The sequence below is a fragment of the Panthera leo genome, chromosome B4 (genome assembly GCF_018350215.1).
Source record: "Panthera leo isolate Ple1 chromosome B4, P.leo_Ple1_pat1.1, whole genome shotgun sequence".
Classification (NCBI taxonomy): domain Eukaryota; kingdom Metazoa; phylum Chordata; class Mammalia; order Carnivora; family Felidae; genus Panthera; species Panthera leo.
The window spans coordinates 135,428,974-135,449,374 of record NC_056685.1 but is presented as its reverse complement, the minus strand read 5'-3'; the positions used below and the strand labels follow the sequence as shown (position 1 = coordinate 135,449,374).

Genomic DNA, 20,401 nt, shown 5'->3' with positions numbered 1-20,401 from the left:
CGTGTGGTACCCTTGGATTGAAGGTGATTCTGGGACAAGACCTAAAGATGCTCCAACTGCTTTAGCCAAGGCATTGCCCCGAGGCAGGGAGGACACGCCTTGGCCATGGATGTTTGCCATGCTGTTGACCTTGCGTCCTGAGAGCATGGCCTAACTTTTGCGTGTTCATACCAAAAAATATGTATGCGTATGGCAGTCTGGGAACACTCAGTCTGGACTCTTCCTGGACTCTGTTCCATTTGTTCTACTGAAGTTGTGGAAGCTTTGCCCCAGGGATCCTGGTTTTTTAAATCTTTTTAATGTTTATTAATTTTTGAGAGAGGGAGGGGTAGCAAGAGGGAGACAGAGGACCCGAACGAAGCAGGCTCTATGCTGACAGCAGAGAGGACTCAAACTCATGAACCACGAGATCGTGACCTGAGCCAAAGTCAGAGACTTAACCAACTGAGCCACCCAGGCGCCCTGGGATCCTGTTGGTGAGTCATACGTAATACGGGTATATTAAGGCTCCTATCAGCTATAATCTGAATTATGTAGGAGGATTTTCAGGGACTTGTAAAAGTAACCTCACAGGTATTGTTCAGGTGTATTATATTTAGGCATATTTTTAGCTGGCAGTTCCATTTGTGGAGGAGATCCTGCCCCACTACCTGGGTAGGGGCTTTGACCCACAGAAGGAGGGCTGTCGTCTGATAACGGCCCCCAAGGAGCGGTCGCAGGTTGGAGGTTGGGAAAGAGCCGAGGCTTGTCAGAGTCTCACTACTTGCGTGGTTGATTCAGTAAACCAGAGCAAATCAAGGTCACGGCCGCCACGCCTTCAGCAACTTCTCGCCCACTTTCAGAGCTGCCTCTTACTACTACTTTCGTGTTCTCCCACAACCTGACATCCTTATTTTAATGATACTTTTTCTTTCTTTCCCCCCCCCCCCCCCACTTACCACCGGTCGGTTTGCCTTCCCTCTTGCTTATTAGGTGGTGACTTTAAGCTTTTCTCTGGGCTTTGGCATTCCGTGATGGTGGACTCAGTGGTGCACGTGGAGGGGTCAGAGATTCTGCCCACATACAGCTAGCAAGCTAGGCTGCTGCTGCTTCAGGGCGCCAGGAAAGTTCTGGAAGTCCTGGAGCCCTTGGGCCAGAGACGAAGGACTTCTGTACACAGCATGGCAACCTAGCACATTTGTGTGGGTTCCCCTTCGCCCACCCCCACGTCCCATCTGCGCCCTTGACGCCGTGCAGGTAGAGACCTTGCATCGCAGCCGAGGGAGGGAACAGAGCCAGCCTGCTGCTTCTCCAGGGGGAGATGTTCCCTCATCCCCGAGGCTGCTGGAGGCAAACACGACCCTGAGAAATTGTCCGGGGACTGTGCATCCTCAGCGTCCCCGCAAGAGCACACAGGATGCTCGGGGCCAGGACGGTCTGCCTCTCCCAACGAGCGACGCCCGTGAGGACAAGAAGGCGGTGTTGCCGTCCGCCAGAGTCAGTGACGGTTCCCTTTAGGAATTTAGAGACAGTCCGGGGAACGGTCGGGGGCTGACGTCTCCCCTGGAAGTTTGCCGATGCTTGTCCCGCTGCGTGTTAACCAGCGTGAACGTCGGTTCTTCTGCAGGGGGTTTTATTTGAAGGTTCTTGATTCTTTGGTCTTGTGTTTATTTGGGGTTTTACCTGGAGCGCCAGGGGTTTGTTTGCATTTCTAGATTATTTACTTTCTAAGACTCCTTGAAAATGTTCAGCCACATGTCGGAGACCATCCAGATGGGCAGCTTCCCCTCTCAGCTTATTTTTCCGGCTACGTCCCCTGTTTCAGCCCGTTGGCTGGAGCAGCTCGACCGCTGGTGACAGACACTGGGTGCGAGGCTTCCAGAGGCGTGTTCATCTCAGCCAGTTGTCACCGACCAGTTTGTTGTCCACGAAATCTGTTCCTATTTTGCCATGGCTGCAGACCTGTCAGTCTCCTGGGAGTCTGGGGACTTTTGTCATCCTCAAAAGATTAAAAATCACATGAGAAACTCTGGGGGGCTTAATTTGGGGGACATCTTTAGACACCTGATGGCCGTGTCCAGCGGCTGCCCCAGAGAGGGGCTCCCAGTGACCACGACCTCACGTGCTTCGAGGTCAGTCACTGCCACGAAGCCTGTGTCCACTGTCAGCTCTTCCCTTACTCAGAGGGGCACGGGCACCTGCCCTAGAGAATCCAGCCCTGCCCTCCGGCCCAGGCCAGCGGCATGACCCTTGCCACAGACGGCCTGGACTGGTCAGAGGGAGGACGGACCCTGCCATCCCCCAGCCCCTTCCCACCGAGGTCTGGCCACGGGGCAGAGGTGTGGTGGGAGTCCCTGATGGTCCACGTTCAGGGGCAGGGCCTCCAGAAAGCCTCCACCCTGGCCCCCTCCGACCTGCTCTTATGTCTTCCCTCTCCTCAGAGACCGGCAGGTGCCTTTCCCGGGCCAAAGCCTCAACCTGGGCCCAGCTGTCCTGCAGCAGGGTGGGCGGCGTGGAGAGGTGCTCCCTGTTCTGCCCCGCCCACTCACTCTTCGTGCCAGGTAACCTGAGGCCGTCCCCGGGAGGGGACGAGGGAGTGGGGGGCTCCTTCCCTGAGGTGCAGCCCCTGCTCCCTTCCGTTCTCCAGGAAAGAGCCCAACCTAGGAATGAACCCACCCCCCCCCCACCCCGCCCCCGGCCTTGATCGCCGAGTGATCCCGGCCCGCTGGCTGGTTCTCCGCGGGCCACGGCATCCCTCCCAACAAGTGTGGTGGGCTCGTTCCCGCCCAGCCACTTACCCAGAGCGATCTCTCTGAGACCTCTAGGATCAGGGGCCCCTGGTGGGGAGGTGGGGGGCACCCAAGTCCATCTGGCCACCGGCCTCTCCGCAGACTCGGAAAACAGCTACAGCCTGAGCTGCGGCGTCCCGGGTCTCCAGGGCAAGACGCCACAGAAGCGAAACAGCACTGGCTCCAGCGCTGGCCCCAGCTGCTCAGGTACCCCCGGCCTGTCCGTGCTGCCCGTGCCCGGGTGAGCCCTGGACTTGGCGTCCAGCGCCATACTGGGGCGAGAGGGAGGGGCGCTGCCTGGGGAAGAGCTTCCTGGCCGGGGGCCTGCCCTGCACGATCCAGGGTCCTGGGGGGGCTGAGAGCAGTGCTGGGACCTACAAGCAACTGGTCTGCGGGCTGAGTCCCAGCCCAGGGGCAGCAAGCCGCGGAGGGAAGGGCCCTTCCAGCTCGGAGGCTCTGGGCCGCGGCTCCAGTGACCCCGAGGTGCTAGGAGCCTGTGGGTCTCAGGCTCCGTTTCAGTGAAGTGACTCACGTGTGCTGTGAGCACGAGGTCCGGGCAGTACTGGAGGCCCAGCCCCCTCCCACGCCCCTTGGGACCCACCAGCCAGGTCCCAGGCGACCCGGCAGACGCAGGAGGTTGTCTCCAGCAGCTTTTCCCATTCGGGATGTTGAATTCAATGATACGGGGGCATCTGTGTGCATTTCACACACACAGGATGTGAGTCTAAGTATCTGCGATCGTAGGATTCTTCAGTACCAGCAGCTGTGGTTGGCTCTTTAAAGGAATCAGCAGTGTGTTGATTAACACACACACACACACACACACAGTGAATAACAGCACCTGTGTTATTTCAAACCCCCTTCCCTCCGTTGCTTCCCTCTCTTTTCTGTTCTAACCCCGTTTCCCAACAGCATGAGCCACGTGCCCCGGCCGTGCTGATGGGGGAGGAGGCGGGAGGCCTCCCTCTCCTCCTCCACAGGAGACCTCTGGCTGGGTGGCCCCCTGGCTTGAGTTTGACCCCGCCGTCCACACGCCCACCTTCTTCAGGCCTTGCGGGGAGAGAAATGAGGCAGTGGAGGCTCCCCGGCCCCAGCTCCCAGTGGATCTGTCCCACTGGCGGCCCCCTGTGTAGCCCGCGGCCCCACCACCTCCCTGCCTGCAGGAGAGGCCGCCACCAGGGGGGTCTGGGCTTTCCCCAGGTGCGCCTGCCTCCATCAGGCAGAAGGCCCGTTTCAAGATCCGAGATGCCAGGTGCCGCCTCTGGGCCCACAGCCAGGAGCCAGCAAAGGAGGCCCCGAGGCAGCCGCTGCTGGGTGAGTGGGCGGCCGTGGCACTGACCCACACGGGGGTGGCGGGGGTCCCCGTGCCTGGGAGCTGGGAGCCCAGGGGCCAGTGGGGCTGGGCTTCAAGCGTGGGGGCCTCTCCTTGTCCTCCCCATCACGGTCCCTGAGCCCCAGGAGCCACGCCTGAAGCACCAGAGACAGTGGTCGTGTCCCTCGGGAGGAAGGCCGGCATTTGAGTGGAAAATTCAGGTCCCCCAGCATCCCCGGGGCCCGTTGCCCCTGCCCCACCTGGAGCGGGTTAGATGAGCTCCCCCAGGGCAAGTGCAGCCTGATTGTGTCCAGAAGGCCTCGTGGGAGTCGGGCAGTGGCTCATCCTTGAATGAGGGAGGCCAAGAAGGACGTTCCAGGCTTCTGACCCCAGGGGGGTCAGGGGTTAGTGTAGGGAAAGCCCGACGAGAAGAGCCCGGGCGAAAAGCATCCCGGCTCTGTTTCCACCAAGATTCCCGGACACCTCAGGACTCCCTCCCAGACCTAACAGAGCCCAGCGCCCAAGCAGCCCCGACCCGACCCGGGCCGGGCCCCACGGAACTGAGCGGCACGGCTCCACGAAGCGAGTACGCGCCAGGCGCCTCCGCCTGCGGCGGTTTGACGGACTCAGAATGGCTGGTGCGGGGCGTGGCTCAGCCACCAGCCCCGCGTGAGACCCAGAGCCAGCCTGGCCTTCTCCAGCCTCGGTTTCCCCATCCGCACCGCAGGCCGTTAGGCGAAGCGGGAGCCCCGCCGGTGGCGATCTGTGCGCGGGGCTCGGGAGGACCCTGCTTCCTGCCCTGTGCCACCTGCGCCACAGCGGTCCCTTCTCTGTCCAGAAAACTGCCACGTGACCTTTGTGAACTTCAAGTGTGACTCCTCCAAGAAGAGGCGCCGTGGCCGGAAGTCCCCATCCAAGGAGGTGACCCACATCACGGCGGAGTTCGAGGTGGAGGCAAAGACGGACGAGGCCTCGGGTGGGTGAGGCTCCTGAAGGCCGGAGGGAGGACAGAGGATGCAGGGCGGGGGGGGGGGGTGGCTGGCGGGGTCCGGGCTCCCACCCGAGCCACGGCTCCTGGACGTAGAGGCCCAGCCAGGCAGATGGGGGGACTGGTGCGGGTCGGCGCCGGGTCCTTGAAACGGCTGCCTGTAGCCCGGGGTGGGAGAGGAGGCCCAGGGCAGTGAGAGGAACGGGGCTCAGGGACCCACATGATGGCCACACGGCCTCTCCCAACCGTCCCCCGTGCGCTCGCTGGGGCCCGGAAGGGCCTAACGCCTGTGGCCTTTCCGGAACAACTGAGCCACTGGCCTGCCTTTCCCATGTTCCAGAAGGGGGCTTACATGGCCGGCTTGTGTTTCGTGTCCGTGCTTTCTGAGCTCTGTCAACAGACGTGTGCTGCGTGTGCCCAGCGCTGGGCACCGTGGAAAGAGGGGACCAGACCAAGGTCCTCACGCTGGCGGCACCCCCAGCCACGGGGAGGCCGACGCGCACACAAACTACCCGGTGCCAAGGGAGACCCCCGGGGTGGGGGGCACAGAGCTGAGGCGTCTCCCCGAGAGAGGAGCCCGGGAGGTCCTCCCAGAAGAGGCGCCGTGTGAATCAGGGCTTGAAATCAAAGATCCAGTGGAAAAGGTGGCAGGCGATGGCCTTCAGGCAGAGGGAATGGAACGGGCAAAGGCACAGAGGTCAGAGAGAACGGAGTGTGTTCAGGAGGGCAGGGCGGAAAGCAGAGTCCACGGTGGGTGTCGGAGGACTGGGGGCCAGGGCTGGCGCGGCGGGCGGGGGCCCCACCACGAGGGGCCTTGGGTTCAAGGCCAGAGAGCTGGCTGTCATCCTGGGAACAGTGGCGGCCTCAAGGCTGTTTGAGTGGCAGGGAGGGGCGCCCGTCCGTGAGCCGTGCCCTAGGGAGGTGACGCGTCACAGTGGCGGAGGCCTGCTGGGCGGCCTGGGGAAGGTCCTACCTGTCGGATCCTCCTCGGTCTCCTCATCTGTCAGGTGGACGCAGCAAGGGGGCCCGCGGCCGCTGCGAGCCTGTGCCCTCGGCAGAGGCCTGGCAGAGGGGCAGCTCGGGAAGAGGCAGTCCCGAGGGGCTGTGAGTGACCGTCCCTCCCACCCCTGCAGACACCTGTGAGGCCGACTGCATGCGGAAGCGCGCGGAGCAGAGCTTACAGGCCGCCATCAAGACTCTGCGGAGGTCCATCGGCCGACAGCAGTTCTCCATCCAGGTCGCAGGCACAGAGTACGCGATGGCCCAGTGGCCGGCCAAGGCCCCGGAGGGCCCGGGGGCGTGCAGCACGGGCCAGGTGCTACAGGACGGGAAATGCGGTGCGTCCCTGCCCGCGGCCACTGGGATGCCCACTGGGCAAACTCCCTCTGCCCTTCCTTCCACGGGTGGCCTGGGTAAACAGATGCCTCGGGAGGGGACAGTCAGACGCAGAAGCCTGCCAGGGAGAAGCACTGTCGTGCTCGTCATCATGGCTGTCGTTTGAGGAACGTTCCCCTGGTGCCGCCCCCTGGGCAAGGCTCTTGCCGGGCAGACATTTGTACATCTGACCCTCGCCATAATCCTGAGGACGGGTGGGACAGGGAGAGCACAGGCTGGCACGGCCACAGTGAAGGGGCAGCGGGGGGCGTGAGGACTAGTCCGTGTGGCTAGAGAAGGCTTCCCAGCGGAGGCCACGTAGGAGCTGAGGGCAAAGGAGCAGCAGGGCAAGGATGCACAGGAGGCCGAGGCCGCCCAGAGTGCGGCACCCGCTGCGGGGAGCACCGGCTTCAGGGGGCACCAGCTGCGGGGAGCACCGGCTTCAGGGGGCACCAGCTGCAGGGAGCAGGCGAGGCCAGGCCCCCAGCGGGAGCTCGGCCAGGGCAGCCAGCCGGGGCCCAGGCCCAGGCCGCAGGTGACCTGACCAAGCAGGGGAGCAGCCTTACCTGCTCTCTCATCAGGAGAAGGCTTCCCGGTGGGAGGACCACAGAGGGGAGGCCCAGTGGGAGCCGGCAGAGCCTTGAACGGGGATCGGGGCTGGCAGCAGGCCAGGAAGGAATGAGGCGCATTGGAGTGCACTCTGGGGGGGCAGCTGTGGGGGGGGAGGAGGGGAGAGGCTTCGAGGGCGCCGTGGGGAACTTGGGGCGGAGGGGCTGGTGGAGACACGGTGTTCTGTCTGTCCTCCTGTGCTCAGACGCAGCCGAGTCGTCCTCGCGAAGACGTCGAATGGGTGGTCGGAGCCGGGAATCTGGAGCGCGAAGCATAGGCTGGGTCACAGAGATGAATTGGGGAGCCGGTGGAGGAGAGGCGGGGCTTAGTGGGGGGAAGGGAGGAGCGGACAGGGAGGGAGGACCGCGGCCTTCGTGATGTCACTCTTTTATTTTTAATAGCTCATTCTGAAACCATTCACACGTTCAGAAATATCGCCAGGCAGAACAAGGGACTTCCGTGTTCTCCTCATCCCGATTCCCCCGTGTGCTGTGTCGCGCCCTCTGGGGTGTGTGCGTGTGTGACCCTTACACCACCATCCGGGCCGCACACCCGTTAACCTTTCACCCGCTCTTCCCACAACGCCCCTGTCCTCCACACTTAGCGTCCTGTCTCCCCGGATTCCTTCATTCTGGACCAGTTCCTTGCTCTTTCCCTGCGCTTCCTGCCCCCGCTGTCCCCAAGTGCTACCGGGCCGCGCCCCCACGTTTCGGCGACCAGCCCCATTCACGCTGGACGCCTGCTCTTCAGCGCCCCCATCAGGAGGCACAGGATACTGACCCAGCCCACGGCTGGTGCCTCCACCTTAATTCACCCTTTTCCTTCCGTATGTAACTGATGAGGATTTTTCTGGGGATGTAGTCTGAGTTTACACCAACATCCTGCTCCCCATCAGACATCCCCCCAGCCACCAGCCGTCGCACCCGGTGGCAACTCCTGCCGGGTCAGCCTCCTCTCCAGTGGTTACCGGGCGGTATTCTCTATTCCTGCTGGCCCTTGTCTGTGTATAAGTTAGCGTTCTCCCGTAAGAAAGAGCTTTGCTTCCCCCCTCATTTATATATCTGTCTGCGTGTCCGCGTGGCTGTGTATTTATGTCAGTGCGGACTTACACATTCTTCTTTTACCCAAGGGGTTGTAATCCATTCCTAACATTATTTAGCTCAGTGCTCGGATCATCCCCATTGTAGCCAGTAGGTGCCCCGTCAGACTGGCTCCCACGTCCTTGGGACGTGCCCCACGCCTCTGTCACTCACTGAGGATTCTCTGGCACAAAACCTGGACTTCCCCTGCCCCTTTGGAATCGGTCAGGGCCCCTGGACCCCTAAAGGAGGAGGAGGATATTGAAAAGCCAAAGGTGGGGTATTCATTGCTTCTAGGCCCTCCCACGGGACGGAACTAGGAAGCATAGGTTTCTATCTATGTGCAAATACACACGTACATTAGCACATGTATACATTTACATAGATACAGATGTATACACCAGAGTGCAGGTGTGTGCACGTGTGTGTGTGTGCATGTGCGCGTGTGTGTTTTATAAAACCATGAGTTCACACCCGTTCAATTGAACCTCCAGTTCAGTTTCCCAGGGTTCTTTCTAACCTTCTCTCTCTCTAAATGTCTTCTCCAGAGAAACATTCACTCCCTTTCTCATTTGCTCAGTCAGTTTGCTTACTCACTGGTTTGCTTGTTTGCTCAATGCAGCCAACCACACTGCTCTCCCTTCAGCCCCCCATCCCTGGACGACCCTCAGCCACCGGACCTTCCTGCCCCTGCCTCTGTCACCCCCCCACGCCCTCTGCACCACCCCGTATCTCCTCAGATGGCAACCCCCCCACGTGAGGAAGGAAAGGGGAGGGGAGGAGAGCTGGGTTTGGATGAGGGATGCCCAGGAAGCAGTTGGTACGCAGGCCGAGGGGTCAGGGCTGGAGGGCAGGACAAGGAGGAAGGGTCTGCCCAGGACCCTGAGCGGAGCAGCCACGATGGGGCACGAGACCAGGGTCAGGCCTCCAGGGCCTTCACAGATGGTTGCCGCCTTGCTCCTTCTCTCCTGAGATGGGTCTGGGCTCCTCCTGGCCCTTTGAGCCCCAGGGACGAGGGATGCACCCTATCTGGTAGGACAGAGCCCGAGAGACCACCCGGCCACCACTCCCACCTCTGCCACCAGCGATCTCTCCACTCTGCCTTTGCAGTGGCCTGCGGGCCTGGCACCCACTTCAGCGGAGAGCCGGGCCAGTGTGTGCCGTGCGCCCCAGGGACCTACCAGGACGGGGACGGCCAACTCAGCTGCACGCCATGCCCCAGCAGCGACGGGCTCAGCCTAGCTGGTGCCCGCAACGTGTCCGAATGTGGAGGCGAGTGCGGGCCCCCCCAGGAGGGAGGGGTTGGGATGGGGTGGGGGTGCTGGGAGTACCTCCTGTCTCCACTGAGGTCCCCAAAGCAAAGGCCTGGTACCTTGTGACAGTCTGTAAAGCTCTTTGCCGTTCGCAGAGCCCGGTATGACTTCCACGTCGCTGCCCTCACAAAGGACGCCGCAGACCCGTAGCGTCTGTGTGCCGGCGAGCACGGGCTGTACTTAGCGCACTTGAAAGTTGCAGCGTGCGGTTCAGAAAGGATTTGACAGTTTACAAATACTCGGTCACTTACAGGTCAAGTTACCGTCGCAGAGGCACATAGCGCTTCACGGTTGACAAAACACATTACGTTGTGCGGAGAACTGCCTCATCGTCGAAATGCTTTACGGGGCGCCCCATATACTCGGCAAGAACTGTACTCTATAAAGAACTTTACAGTTTGCCCTGTAGATGGTTTGGAAAGCCCTTTTTTGATTTACCAAGCACAGTTTGGTTTACAAAGAGCTTTTCCACTTACACCTCACATGACCACATCTGTGAAATGGGCTCATACCCCCCACCCATCAGCCTCCCTTCCCAGGCCATCGTGGGGACCACCCAAGAGAACAGGTGGGGAAAGGTGTGCCCACGAGGGTGGATGAGTGAGATCCTTAGGACAGCGGAGACCACAGCCAGCCTTCTCTGGGGTACAGGAGAGATCAGAGCCCAGCCCTGAGTCTCTGCGGGCTGGCCGACTGTGCCCTCTAGGAGTATGGCCTCTGCTCTTGGCAGGAAGGTGACTGTTTGAGAGCAGAGAGTAGCCACTGGTAGGAACAGGGATTTCAGGGTCTGGGCTGAGAGGGCCCCCCACCCACCCCTCACTCAGTGCTGGAGCGCCCTCTACATCCGACTTCCCGCTGGATGTGCTGTCCCCTCCCGTTGTCCCAGCGGAGCCCTCAGGGACCTCACGAGCCCCCTCCCTCTGCTCGGCCCAGCCCTGCAGACAGACAAGGTGCGCCAGCCTGGAGCCCCCGTTCCTCTCGCGAGGGCACAGTGTGGTCCTTCCCCTGGGGGAAGCCCCTCTGATGGAAGTGACCTCCTCCAACTTCGCATATCCCAGCTCAGCAGCAAGGCCACCTGCCCTTTAACCCGCAGCCCTTCTTGCCAGCGGGAAGGGTCAAGCCAGGCCCGGCCAAGGTCCCAGAGCACCTGAGCCACTGGCAACGTCCAAACTGGGGCCAGGTCCCTCCCACCACCCCCTTAGTGCCCTTCCCCAGGGCAGGGGAGAGCTGAGAGCAGGGTCGGGACCCAGGCGCCCCCTCCGGCCAGCCTGAGCCGTGACCTCTGACTTCCAGGTCAGTGCTCCCCAGGCTTCTTCTCCCCGGATGGCTTCAGGCCCTGCCAAGCCTGCCCGGTGGGCACGTACCAGCCAGAGCCTGGGCGCACGGGCTGCTTCCCCTGCGGAGGAGGGATACTTACCAAGCACGAGGGCACAGCCTCCTTCCAAGACTGCGAGGCCAGAGGTGAGGCGGGCTGGGCTGCTGGGGGACGTTTGCCCTCCACCCCTCTCATTTCCTGGGTGGCAGACCTCCAAGGGCAGCGGAGGAGCCGGGAGCTGTCAGGCAGCGGACGTTGGTGACCGTCACCGTGCCGCACGCTAGGACAGGGACGCAGGGCCCAACACAAGCCTGCCCGAGGGTCTCAGATGGGAGGGGCAGGAGGCGCAGTGGCTGTAGACGGAGCCTTGAGCCTGGCTAGAAGGAAGGTTGGGGGAGGTGAAGAAATGCGGGGGCAGCAGGGACAGTGGGGCGAGGTCGGGCATCTCAGCTCACCTGGGCCGTGGGGACCCTGCGGTCCAGCCACACCTTCCCCTCCACGTCACCACGTGTCCCTAATGAGCCCGCCTCCCCGTCCACACGCTCCGGCCCGCCAAGGCCTTTGGGACAACTCTGCCCGCTCACTGACCCCCGTGTTCTTGGGAACGGACAGACTGCTCTGAAGCCTCCCTTCTGGAAGGAAAAGTCGTAACTCTCTAGCCCCACCCCCCCTCCAGTTCCTGCCAGGACTTCTCTTCCTTACTGGGAACCTTGTAGCAAAAGCGTGTGGACTCTATTTCTCTCGCGCGCCCTCTCCTGAACCCCCCTAGTCAGTCTGTTGCCCCGCTGCCCCCCGGTCACCGCTCCCCTCAAGGCCAGAGCCAAGTCCACTCCCAGCCCACACCTCCCACGTGCCTGTGGCCCCAGCACGCCTCAGCCTCACCCACCCCCCGCCCGGTCGTGCTCGGGGTCCCCGGCCTGGGCACTCACTCCCAGTCTGTGCACAGCCCCTGCCAGCTCCTCTGACCGATGACTTCTCGCCACCCCACTGGCACCCCTGAGCCAGGCCCCTGCCGCCTGTCCTGCCACCCCTCCCCCCAGAGCGGCCGCCGGGAACATGCCAGGGCCCCGGGTGCCCTCACTCAGAGCAAAGCCTAGCAAAGCCTAGCATGACCCCTGGGCCCGGGAGCTCGTCCCCGTGGCCTCTGACCTGCCCCCCGGCCACACCCGGCAGCCGTGCAGCCCACCCCGGGCCCGCGCTTTGCCGCCTCCTCCCCGCAGAGAGCCTCCCGGCCAGCTGCGCACGACTCGAGTCTCCACTCAAAATCCCTGCACCTCTGGAGCCACCCCACGCCCGGCCTCACAGCGTCTCGTGTCCCATTTGCTGCCCCCGAACACACGCACGGCTGCGGGCAGGGTCGGGACCGGGCGCACGTGGCGGGGGGGTCCCTGGGTGGTGGAGGAGGGCCTCGAACTCTGTGCCGAGACAGGCCTCGAGGGCAGGAGGCCCTGGCGAGAACGCGCCCTGCCCTTGCCCACCGGCGTCCCCGCCCCACAGTGCACTGCTCCCCCGGCCACCACTACAACACCACCACCCACCGGTGCATCCGCTGCCCCGTGGGCACCTACCAGCCCGAGTTCGGCCAGAACCACTGCATCACCTGCCCGGGCAACACCAGCACCGACTTCGACGGCTCCACCAACGTCACGCACTGCAAAAGTAGGTGCCGCTCTTGCCACGGCCGGGGCGCTGGGAAGGCTGGGGGGCGTTGCCGGGGGCAGGGTGGCTGCTCACCTCGCGTGGTGCCCGCGGGCCGGCGGAGGACTCCTCCCTGCTCCGGCACGTATACCTGCCCCGCGTGACACCCGCCCACCAGGGCAGCCTGCGCCCCTGTGCCCGGCCGGGCCCTGCCCCGGGCTCCGGGCCTGTGGAGGGAAAAGCCAGGCCCCGTGCGGGGCAGCCGCGGAGGCCCAGGCTGTGCCGCCCTGAAGGCACGCACGGCCGGACCGGCAGGCGGACACAGAGCGGATGACCTCGGACCCGGGAAGGACGCGCTCCGTGCGTGTGGCTGCAGCGACCAGCACACGGCCTTCTCGTGTCCAAGAGGAGCTCGGTTTAGCCAAAGGACATCAGTGCCGGGGGCAGCACGAGACAATTTGGGAAGCAGATACGCCGCTCCCTCACTTAGCAAGTCATTTGGGCCCGACAGGACGCTACCTTTAGTTCAGATACCTTTTAATTCATTTCTCGGAGTCCTTGGGGACGGCTTTTCCAGTGTCGTACCCTTCTCGTAAGCGACTTCTAGCCAGTTAGCCCTTTGACACTGGGCTGCTGGCATGTTGAACAGCCTGAAGGCCCGCGAAGGGGACTTAATCCTAGAGGTGGAACCCTCTGTTCCCCGGGGCATCCCCACGGCTCGTGGCCTCCAGGGGCAGAAGAGCAGGGACAGTGGGCGAGCTCCACAGAAGCAGGGTTTTATTTTTTTTTTTTTAAGTTTATTTATTTAGAGAGAGAGAGAGAGAGAGCACCAGCAGGATAGGAGCGGAAAGAGGGAATCCCGAGCAGACTCAGCACTGTCAGCACAGAGCCCGATGTGGGCTCAAACCCCCGAACCGTGAGATCGCGACCGGAGCTGAAATCAAGAGTCGGACGCTCAATCGACTGAGCCACGCAGGCGCCCCGAGACAGGGTTTCAAATGTCCTCGTGAGTTAAAGCGGAGAAACCGAATAGGAGGGGAAGCTTCTGGAAGATAAGTGTAAAAATGAAATGCTTCCCAGCAATTTTGAGTCTTCTAAATGAAAACGTGTAAGAAAATGCTGTATATTTAATATTTCCACTCAGGGGCGCCTGGGTGGCTCAGTCGGTTAAGCGTCCAGCTTTGGCTCAGGTCGTGATCTCACGGTTCGTGGGTTCGAGCCCCGCGTCGGGCTCAGTGCCGACGGCTCGGAGCCTGAAGCCTCCATCAAATTCTGTGTCTCCTCCTCTCTCTCTGCCCCTCCCTTGCTCATGCTCTGTCTCGCTCTGTCTCTTGATAATAAATAAATGTAAAAAAAAAAAAATTTTTTTTTTTAAATACTTCCCCTCAGTTCTCTTTGCGGAACTAAGGTGGCCTCCTTTGTCAGGTTGAGGCTAGAAACTATTCGGCTCACCGAGCCGTCACTTTTGGCCTCTTCGGGGTTACACGGCTTGGCTAAAAAGGAAAACAAGGGGAAGCTTGTCTCTTTCTCCTCACCGTGCTGCCTGCCTGTCCCCTGAGCCGTCCTGCTCGGCCGGGAGGGTGACCACACTCAGCGCCTAGCGGTGCGTGGGGTGTGGAGTGAGTGGGCGAAGTGGGGTTCAGGGAGCGGGGCCCCCCACGGGAGAGACCCCGTGAGAAGCGCATCTGGAGGCCCGGCTGGCGGGGAGGCCGGGGGGAGGCCGGGCCTCTGGGGCACCCGTGCAGCCGGCCTGAGCAGGCCCTCGCGCCCCGGTGCCCACAGACCAGCACTGTGGCGGTGAGCTCGGCGACTACACGGGCTACATCGAGTCCCCCAACTACCCCGGCGACTACCCGGCCAACACGGAGTGCGTCTGGCACATCTCCCCGCCCCCCAAGCGCAGGATCCTGATCGTGGTCCCCGAGATCTTCCTGCCCGTCGAGGACGAGTGCGGGGACGTCCTGGTCATGAGGAAGAGCGGTAGGTGCAGGTGGTGGCAGGGCAGCGAGGGGCCGCCCAGGGTCACCCGCGGGCGGGCTTTCGGCGCCCCTCTGTCTGCCTCAAGCCCTGCCCCGAGGGTGGCGAGCGTGGGGCGCACCCTGAGCGGGAGCCGGGCCCGGCCGGGTCCGGTCCCCACGCTGACCGCCAGCCAGTCTCCCCCCAAGTGTCCCGCCACCCCACCTAGGGTGAGGCCCCGGGAGCGACCCCTGCCCCGCCCGCCTCCCGCTCCCTCGGGGACTCGCAAGCTAAGGGCCAGCCTGTGCACACACAGGACACCCCAGGGTCAGACAGCCTGAACCTTCCCCTCTGTGAGTCACCGCGTCCCGCCCCGTCACCCCCGTCAGGGGCTCGTAGAGGGACTTCAGGCCACGGGCAGCAGGCCGGCTCTAGCAGTGGGCGCGGTGGGTGAGGACGAGAAAGGCGGGGAAGCACCGGCGTCCCCCCAGGAACCAGGTGAAGTCCCTTGCAGCAGGTGCCTAGGCCAGGGCGCCTGACTGCTGTTGGAGGGCCGTGGGGACCACGGGGAGCAAGCTCCAGTCAGAACGTTACGGAAGGAAGAGGTGGACGCAGGCAGGCACAAGACACACCTGCCCGCTTGGGGCTGGAATGTCTCTGAGGCACAGGGAGACTGAGGGGTTTCTGTCCACTCTGTTCCCCTTGTCCTGCTTGTTACCACGTGTGTGCATCGCCCACTCAGTGTAGCCGAGAGGCCAGAAAGGGCATGGTGCCTGCCCGGGATCCCACAGCCGGTCCGAGCCCAGCCCGCGACCGTCCCCCCCCCCCCCACCCACTCTGTCACCTGCCCGCAGGGTTGGACTCTAGGGGGTCAGCCTCTCCCGCCTGCAGGGCACCTCAGGTAGGCTCCCCAGGGAGCAGTGAAGAGTTGGGGGACCCTTTGGCCAGCCCCACGCACCCCAGGGTCAGCAGGTTCACTCCTGTTCATCTGTTCACAGGGAGAGGGGGCTTCCCAAATGTGACCCTCCACCCCGGCCCTGGTTCGTGCTGGGTACAGGCATGAGCCCTGTCCTGGGGGAGCGTCCCTCCCCCCCGGGGGAGACAGTGACAACCCAGCAGAGAGGGGCCGTGACAAAGGGTTCACCAGAGCAGCGCAGGAACACGGCAGGCAGTCAGGAAGGCTTCCTGGACGGGGAGACACAAACCTGTCTCCGCAGGATGAGTGGGAACCGGGGTTGAGGGTGAGGACAGGCACTTGAGGCAGAGGGAACGAGGGTGGAGATCAGAGCCGGACTGTTCGGGGGACTGGATGTGGGGCCCGGGTGGCCGACCGGTCGGGGGGGACACGCGGCCCAAAGCAGGAGGACAGGGGCCAGGTGCAGAGCTGTGGCTCAGCGAGCCACTCAGGTCCTGGGCTCTGCCCCCAGCCTCACCCACGTCCATCACCACCTACGAGACCTGCCAGACCTACGAGAGGCCCATCGCCTTCACCTCCCGCTCCCGGAAGCTCTGGATCCAGTTCAAGTCCAACGAAGGCAACAGCGGCAGAGGGTTCCAAGTGCCCTACGTCACCTACGACGGTACGTGTGGCTGCGCCGTGCGCCCGGCCCGGGCCGGCCCCGCCGACACAGAGATGACAGGCACACGGGGGCAGGGGTGGTGCAGACGAGGGAGCCTTTAGTGGCGTCTGTGGGCTTCAGCGTGAGGTGCCGCCCAGGCAGGGTTCTGAGGGTTGAGTAGGAGTTTCCCACTAGCCAAAGCTCGAGGAAAACAGTTTGGGTGGAGGGTACGGAGGTTCGGAGGCAGGACTGCTCTGGCCGAGGGCTGAAGCCTGAAAGTGGGTCGGGGCAGAGGCCAGAGGTGAGGGGGGAGGGCAGGCAGGGTCTGGAGCCTTCACCGCCCTTCCTTCCCCGCCGGCGGGCTTCGCAGAGGACTACCAGCAATTAATCGAAGACATCGTTCGCGACGGACGGCTCTACGCCTCGGAGAATCACCAGGAAATTTTAAAAGTGAGTGAGCTTCTTTATGGGAAAGGATCCGTGTGATCCCAGGATAGTGGCCTGTGATGACCCAGGGCCACCCTGCCCCCAGCGCCCGCCCCCCACGCCCGAGACGTGAGCGGGGGAGGGTGGTGACAAGAGAGGAGGAGGGCGTGGGGGGGGGGCCTGGGGGCGGGGCCTGGCTCCTGCGTCTGTCCCTGCAGACCGGGAGGTCCGAGGCCGGCTCCCCGGTGGGTGTCTGGCCCAGGACCTGGTGACTGGTCTTTGGGCAGCTTCCTGAGCCTCTGCTGGCCTCACTTTCCCCGCCTGTGAAATGAGCTGAAAGTCGGTAGAATCCACCCCCGCCCTCGGGACCGCCTGGCTCCTCATCTTGCTGAGGGCTTGGGAAGCAGAGCCTCCTTGTCGTCGAGGGGGGCTGTGGCCGTCACTCAGTGGGCAGTGGCCAGGCCGGACCCAGGGATTTGCTCGGGCTCTGGGGGTCTGGCCCCAGCCCAGCCTGTAGGCAGACGGCTCTCCCAGCCCGGGAGCTGAGGTGGACGGGACAAGAGCAGGACCAGGCCAGTCCCCCCGCCCCCGCTGACTGCTATTCTAGCTGTCACTTACCTGCCCGGTGGCCCCAGGCAACCCCTCTAAGAAACGGGTGGCTCGCAGAGTTCAGGTCTTCCAGCCCCAGGCCTGGCACACCCCTGCACATAGTAGGCGGTTTGTAGGCAGAGGGATTTGCCCCTGATGCTGCTGCAACCGGGGTGAGGCCTAGACGTTTTGGAGCCTGTTTAGTTCCTTCTGTTTAGTAGGAACCAGAAGGTCACGCTGGCCTTTCCATCAGTCCATCCTGACTCTCCTCCTCACCCCTTCCCTGCCACCCCGGGCCCTCTGCCCTCAGCTCTAACCCTGCAGCCAAGAGCATCTCTCCAGAGCTAGAAGCGTTTCCATTACGTAGGACAAAACCTGGACCGGCAAGGCCACCACCTGCCTCCGAGCGGTTCTCAGGCCTCCACGCTCCCTCCACTCCCTCGCCAGGGCCTCTCGAGAGCGTTCTTCCCCAGCCGCTCTCCTCAGTGAACGTCCCACTGTCCTGCCCTCAGCTTAGGCGCCCCCCCCTCTGGGCAGGTCACAGACTCCTAGAGCCCCACGCAGCCCTCCTTGTTAGCGCCTGCCTCAGTCAACTCCCTCCCTCTCAGTGGAGGAGACGCAGGGGGTCCTGTCCCAGCACCTGGCCCTGCTCCTGGAAAACAGGAAGAGCTCTGTGTTTCCCAAGGGCAAGGATGTGTGAGTGCCTGTGTGAGAGGGAGGGAGGGAGAGAGAGAGAGAGAGCGCATGAGCGGGCACCAGGACAGAGCCGGCCCTGGGCAGCAAATGTGGCCCAAGTCTCATTGTGACAGCGAGTCCTGGTGCAGGCGGCCTCTGGCCCTCGCTTGCTGCTCAGATCCGCACGGGCCCCGCCCTGAGCGCCGAGGCTCACCCTCCTCCGGTGAAGAGGCTGGTGTGTACACGGGGCTGAGCTCTCAGACCCCAGACTGTGGGCCTCAAAAGCCAGGGCCTCAGCTGCACGTCTTATTTTGGTTTGTTTGTTTTTTTTTATTTTTTTTAACGTCTATTTATTTTTTAAGAGAGAGAGACAGAGACAGAGGCGTGAGCGCAGGAGGGGCAGAGAGAGACGGGGAGACAGAGTCCAAAGCAGGCTCCAGGCTCTAAGCTGTCAGGACAGAGCCCGACGCGGGGCTCGAACTCACGAACCGCGAGATCATGACCTGAGCCGAAGTCGGACGCTCAACCGACTGAGCCACCCGGGCGTCCCTACCTGGGTTTGGTTTTGCAGAACCCATTTGAAATAAAATATTTTGCATTGCCAAGTCCAAACCAGTAAACCCTTAAATCAAAAAGCAATTCGTGGCAAAGAGAGTCTGTGGGATCCTGAAACCCACCGAGCAGTGTAGACTCTTCCTCCTTCCCCCGTCCTCACGGACACCCCACCCCAGACATTGGAGAAGCGAGCGGCGGGGGCCCCCGGCCCCCCACTCGGCCTCACCGCCCGCCTCGCCGTGTCTTGCAGGACAAAAAGCTCATCAAGGCCCTGTTCGACGTGCTGGCACACCCCCAGAACTATTTCAAGTACACAGCCCAGGAGTCCAAGGAGATGTTCCCACGGTCCTTCATCAAGCTGCTGCGCTCCAAAGTGTCCCGATTCCTGCGGCCCTACAAATAATGCCCGTGGAGCCGCCCAGCTTGGGGACGGCCCGGTACCCAGACGGGGAGGGGAGAGTGCCTTCCCTCCACGGCGGAAGCCAAAAGGCGGCTCCACACGCCTCCGCGCCGCCTCGGGAAGTCACCGGGGCACCTGCCCTTCGGAAACACTGACCGGCCCGTGGGGGTGAGACCGCGTCCAAGCAGAGACCCCAGCCCGCCGCACCCCTCGGATCGCCCCGTTGGGAAAACACTGCTCGAGGCGGCCTTTCTCCCTCCCCCCCCCTCCGCCGGCTCGATTCCAGGACAGTGCCCTCTCCTGAGCGGCCAGGACGCTCTGTGCCACCACGCGGCCGGCTCCTGGGCAGAGTGCACGTTTCGGGGGTCACGGGTGGCCTCACCCGACGCCTCAAGAGAGAGGGGAGTGTGGCTGCCTCTGTCTCCAGGCAGGCTCTGAGAGGCCTAATCGGAGACAGGAAGCCAGGCTGTGGAAGGAGGGGTGCGGGAAGGCATCTGGGAAGCTCTGATAAGCCAGTGTCTACACCTGCAAGGCATCCACACCCCGACTCCTCCGGCCTCGGGCCCAGGACGCAGCGCCATGTGGCGGGGCTCTAAGGATTCTGTGATGGGACAGAAAAGAGCTGCTGGTGGAGGAAACTGTAGATTTGTGCTTTTCCTTGATAGAGCATCTAATTAAGTCCTATATATATATAAATATAAAGATAAATATATATATACTTCTATTTGTGGGTACTTTAGGAAAATGCTCTTTAGTAACTATAAATACGAATTGCAACCCATCTCTTCCCCCACGAGCTGTCGCCGGCATCCCTGAGTGACTCACCCCTCCCCAGGAGCGTGCTGCCCCTGTGTCTGCGGGCCAGGAGCCTCCGGGAAGGGGAGAAGGTAGGAGGGAGCCTGCAGGAAGGGGAGACGGCAGGCTGCTTCCGGACCCACCTGGAGTGCGGATTCTTTGGGAACTGGGCCCCGAGGCTTTGCTGGAGTGTTGCCTTCAGACGGAATGTGGTAGAAGACGGTTTCCCCTTGCCCCCTCTCCTGTGGGTACAGGGGCCCAGCAGTAAACGCAGCAAGGGGCGTGTGGCTGGCCCTGAGGCGTGACCTTGGCATCCATACTGTGGCCGCGTGCCACAGGGAAGTGAGCCCTTTCCCACGGGAGCACGGGCCACCACGCGACGCCTCCGAGGGCAGGAGCCCACCCCTCCGTCCCACCCGTCCGGGGAGGGCAGGTGGCCAGTGTCGGGAGGCCTGGCCCCGAGAGCAGCCTTCCTTCCGCCGCGACACGCCGCGTCCCTCGTAGAGTCCGTCCTTAAAGAAGAAAAGTCCGGAGTCTGACCGGGGTGCACGGTACGCCCCTCAGGCGGGAAGCCAGAAAAGCCCCCCCAACGCGCTGAGTCCTTGCCCGCTGGCTGCCGCTGTGGGACACGCATAGGAAGTGGTCTGTATGTTTAGGGTTAACAAACACTCAAAATTCCAAGACACACGGGAGAGTCTGAAAGCTGAACTCCAGTCACCCATCCCAAGTGCCTCTAGACGCCTCCTCCTGCCCCCACACGCCAGGGAGCGTGGCGCGGATGGCGAAGCCCGAGGGCAGGCGAGCGGGGTCTGGGGGCCGATGACAAGGCAGGCCACACGATGGGCTCCGAGCTCAGGGGCCAGCCACCGCCTCCGCCTACATCAGCAACGGTGAGTCCCCAGCTCGAGCGGCACTCCCTCCAGCGCCGGCTACGCCCAAGTCCACCTTGGGGTGGGAGGGGGCTGCATCTGGCGGCCAGGTCAGTGTCCGTCGGGAGCCCCCCTGGGCCAGCACCGCCCTCCCCCGGTCACGGTCCTCTCCAGAAAGAGGC

General features: G+C 62.7%; 1 protein-coding gene across 7 annotated transcripts in view; it reads left to right on the top strand.

Moving 5' to 3' along the window:
- Positions 1–20,401, top strand: part of SCUBE1 (signal peptide, CUB domain and EGF like domain containing 1) — a 131,783-nt gene extending 111,382 nt beyond the window's left edge. For all 7 annotated transcript variants that reach the window (XM_042948051.1, XM_042948048.1, XM_042948050.1 and 4 more), the window contains 12 exons: positions 2,421–2,540; positions 2,871–2,975; positions 3,969–4,082; positions 4,919–5,056; positions 6,202–6,405; positions 9,241–9,402; positions 10,737–10,904; positions 12,256–12,417; positions 14,179–14,376; positions 15,780–15,932; positions 16,282–16,361; positions 18,406–20,401. In XM_042948051.1, coding sequence (XP_042803985.1) covers positions 2,421–2,540; positions 2,871–2,975; positions 3,969–4,082; positions 4,919–5,056; positions 6,202–6,405; positions 9,241–9,402; positions 10,737–10,904; positions 12,256–12,417; positions 14,179–14,376; positions 15,780–15,932; positions 16,282–16,361; positions 18,406–18,558 — 1,757 coding nt within the window. In that variant the 3' untranslated portion in view covers positions 18,559–20,401. The remainder of the gene's footprint in view (positions 1–2,420; positions 2,541–2,870; positions 2,976–3,968; positions 4,083–4,918; positions 5,057–6,201; positions 6,406–9,240; positions 9,403–10,736; positions 10,905–12,255; positions 12,418–14,178; positions 14,377–15,779; positions 15,933–16,281; positions 16,362–18,405) is intronic.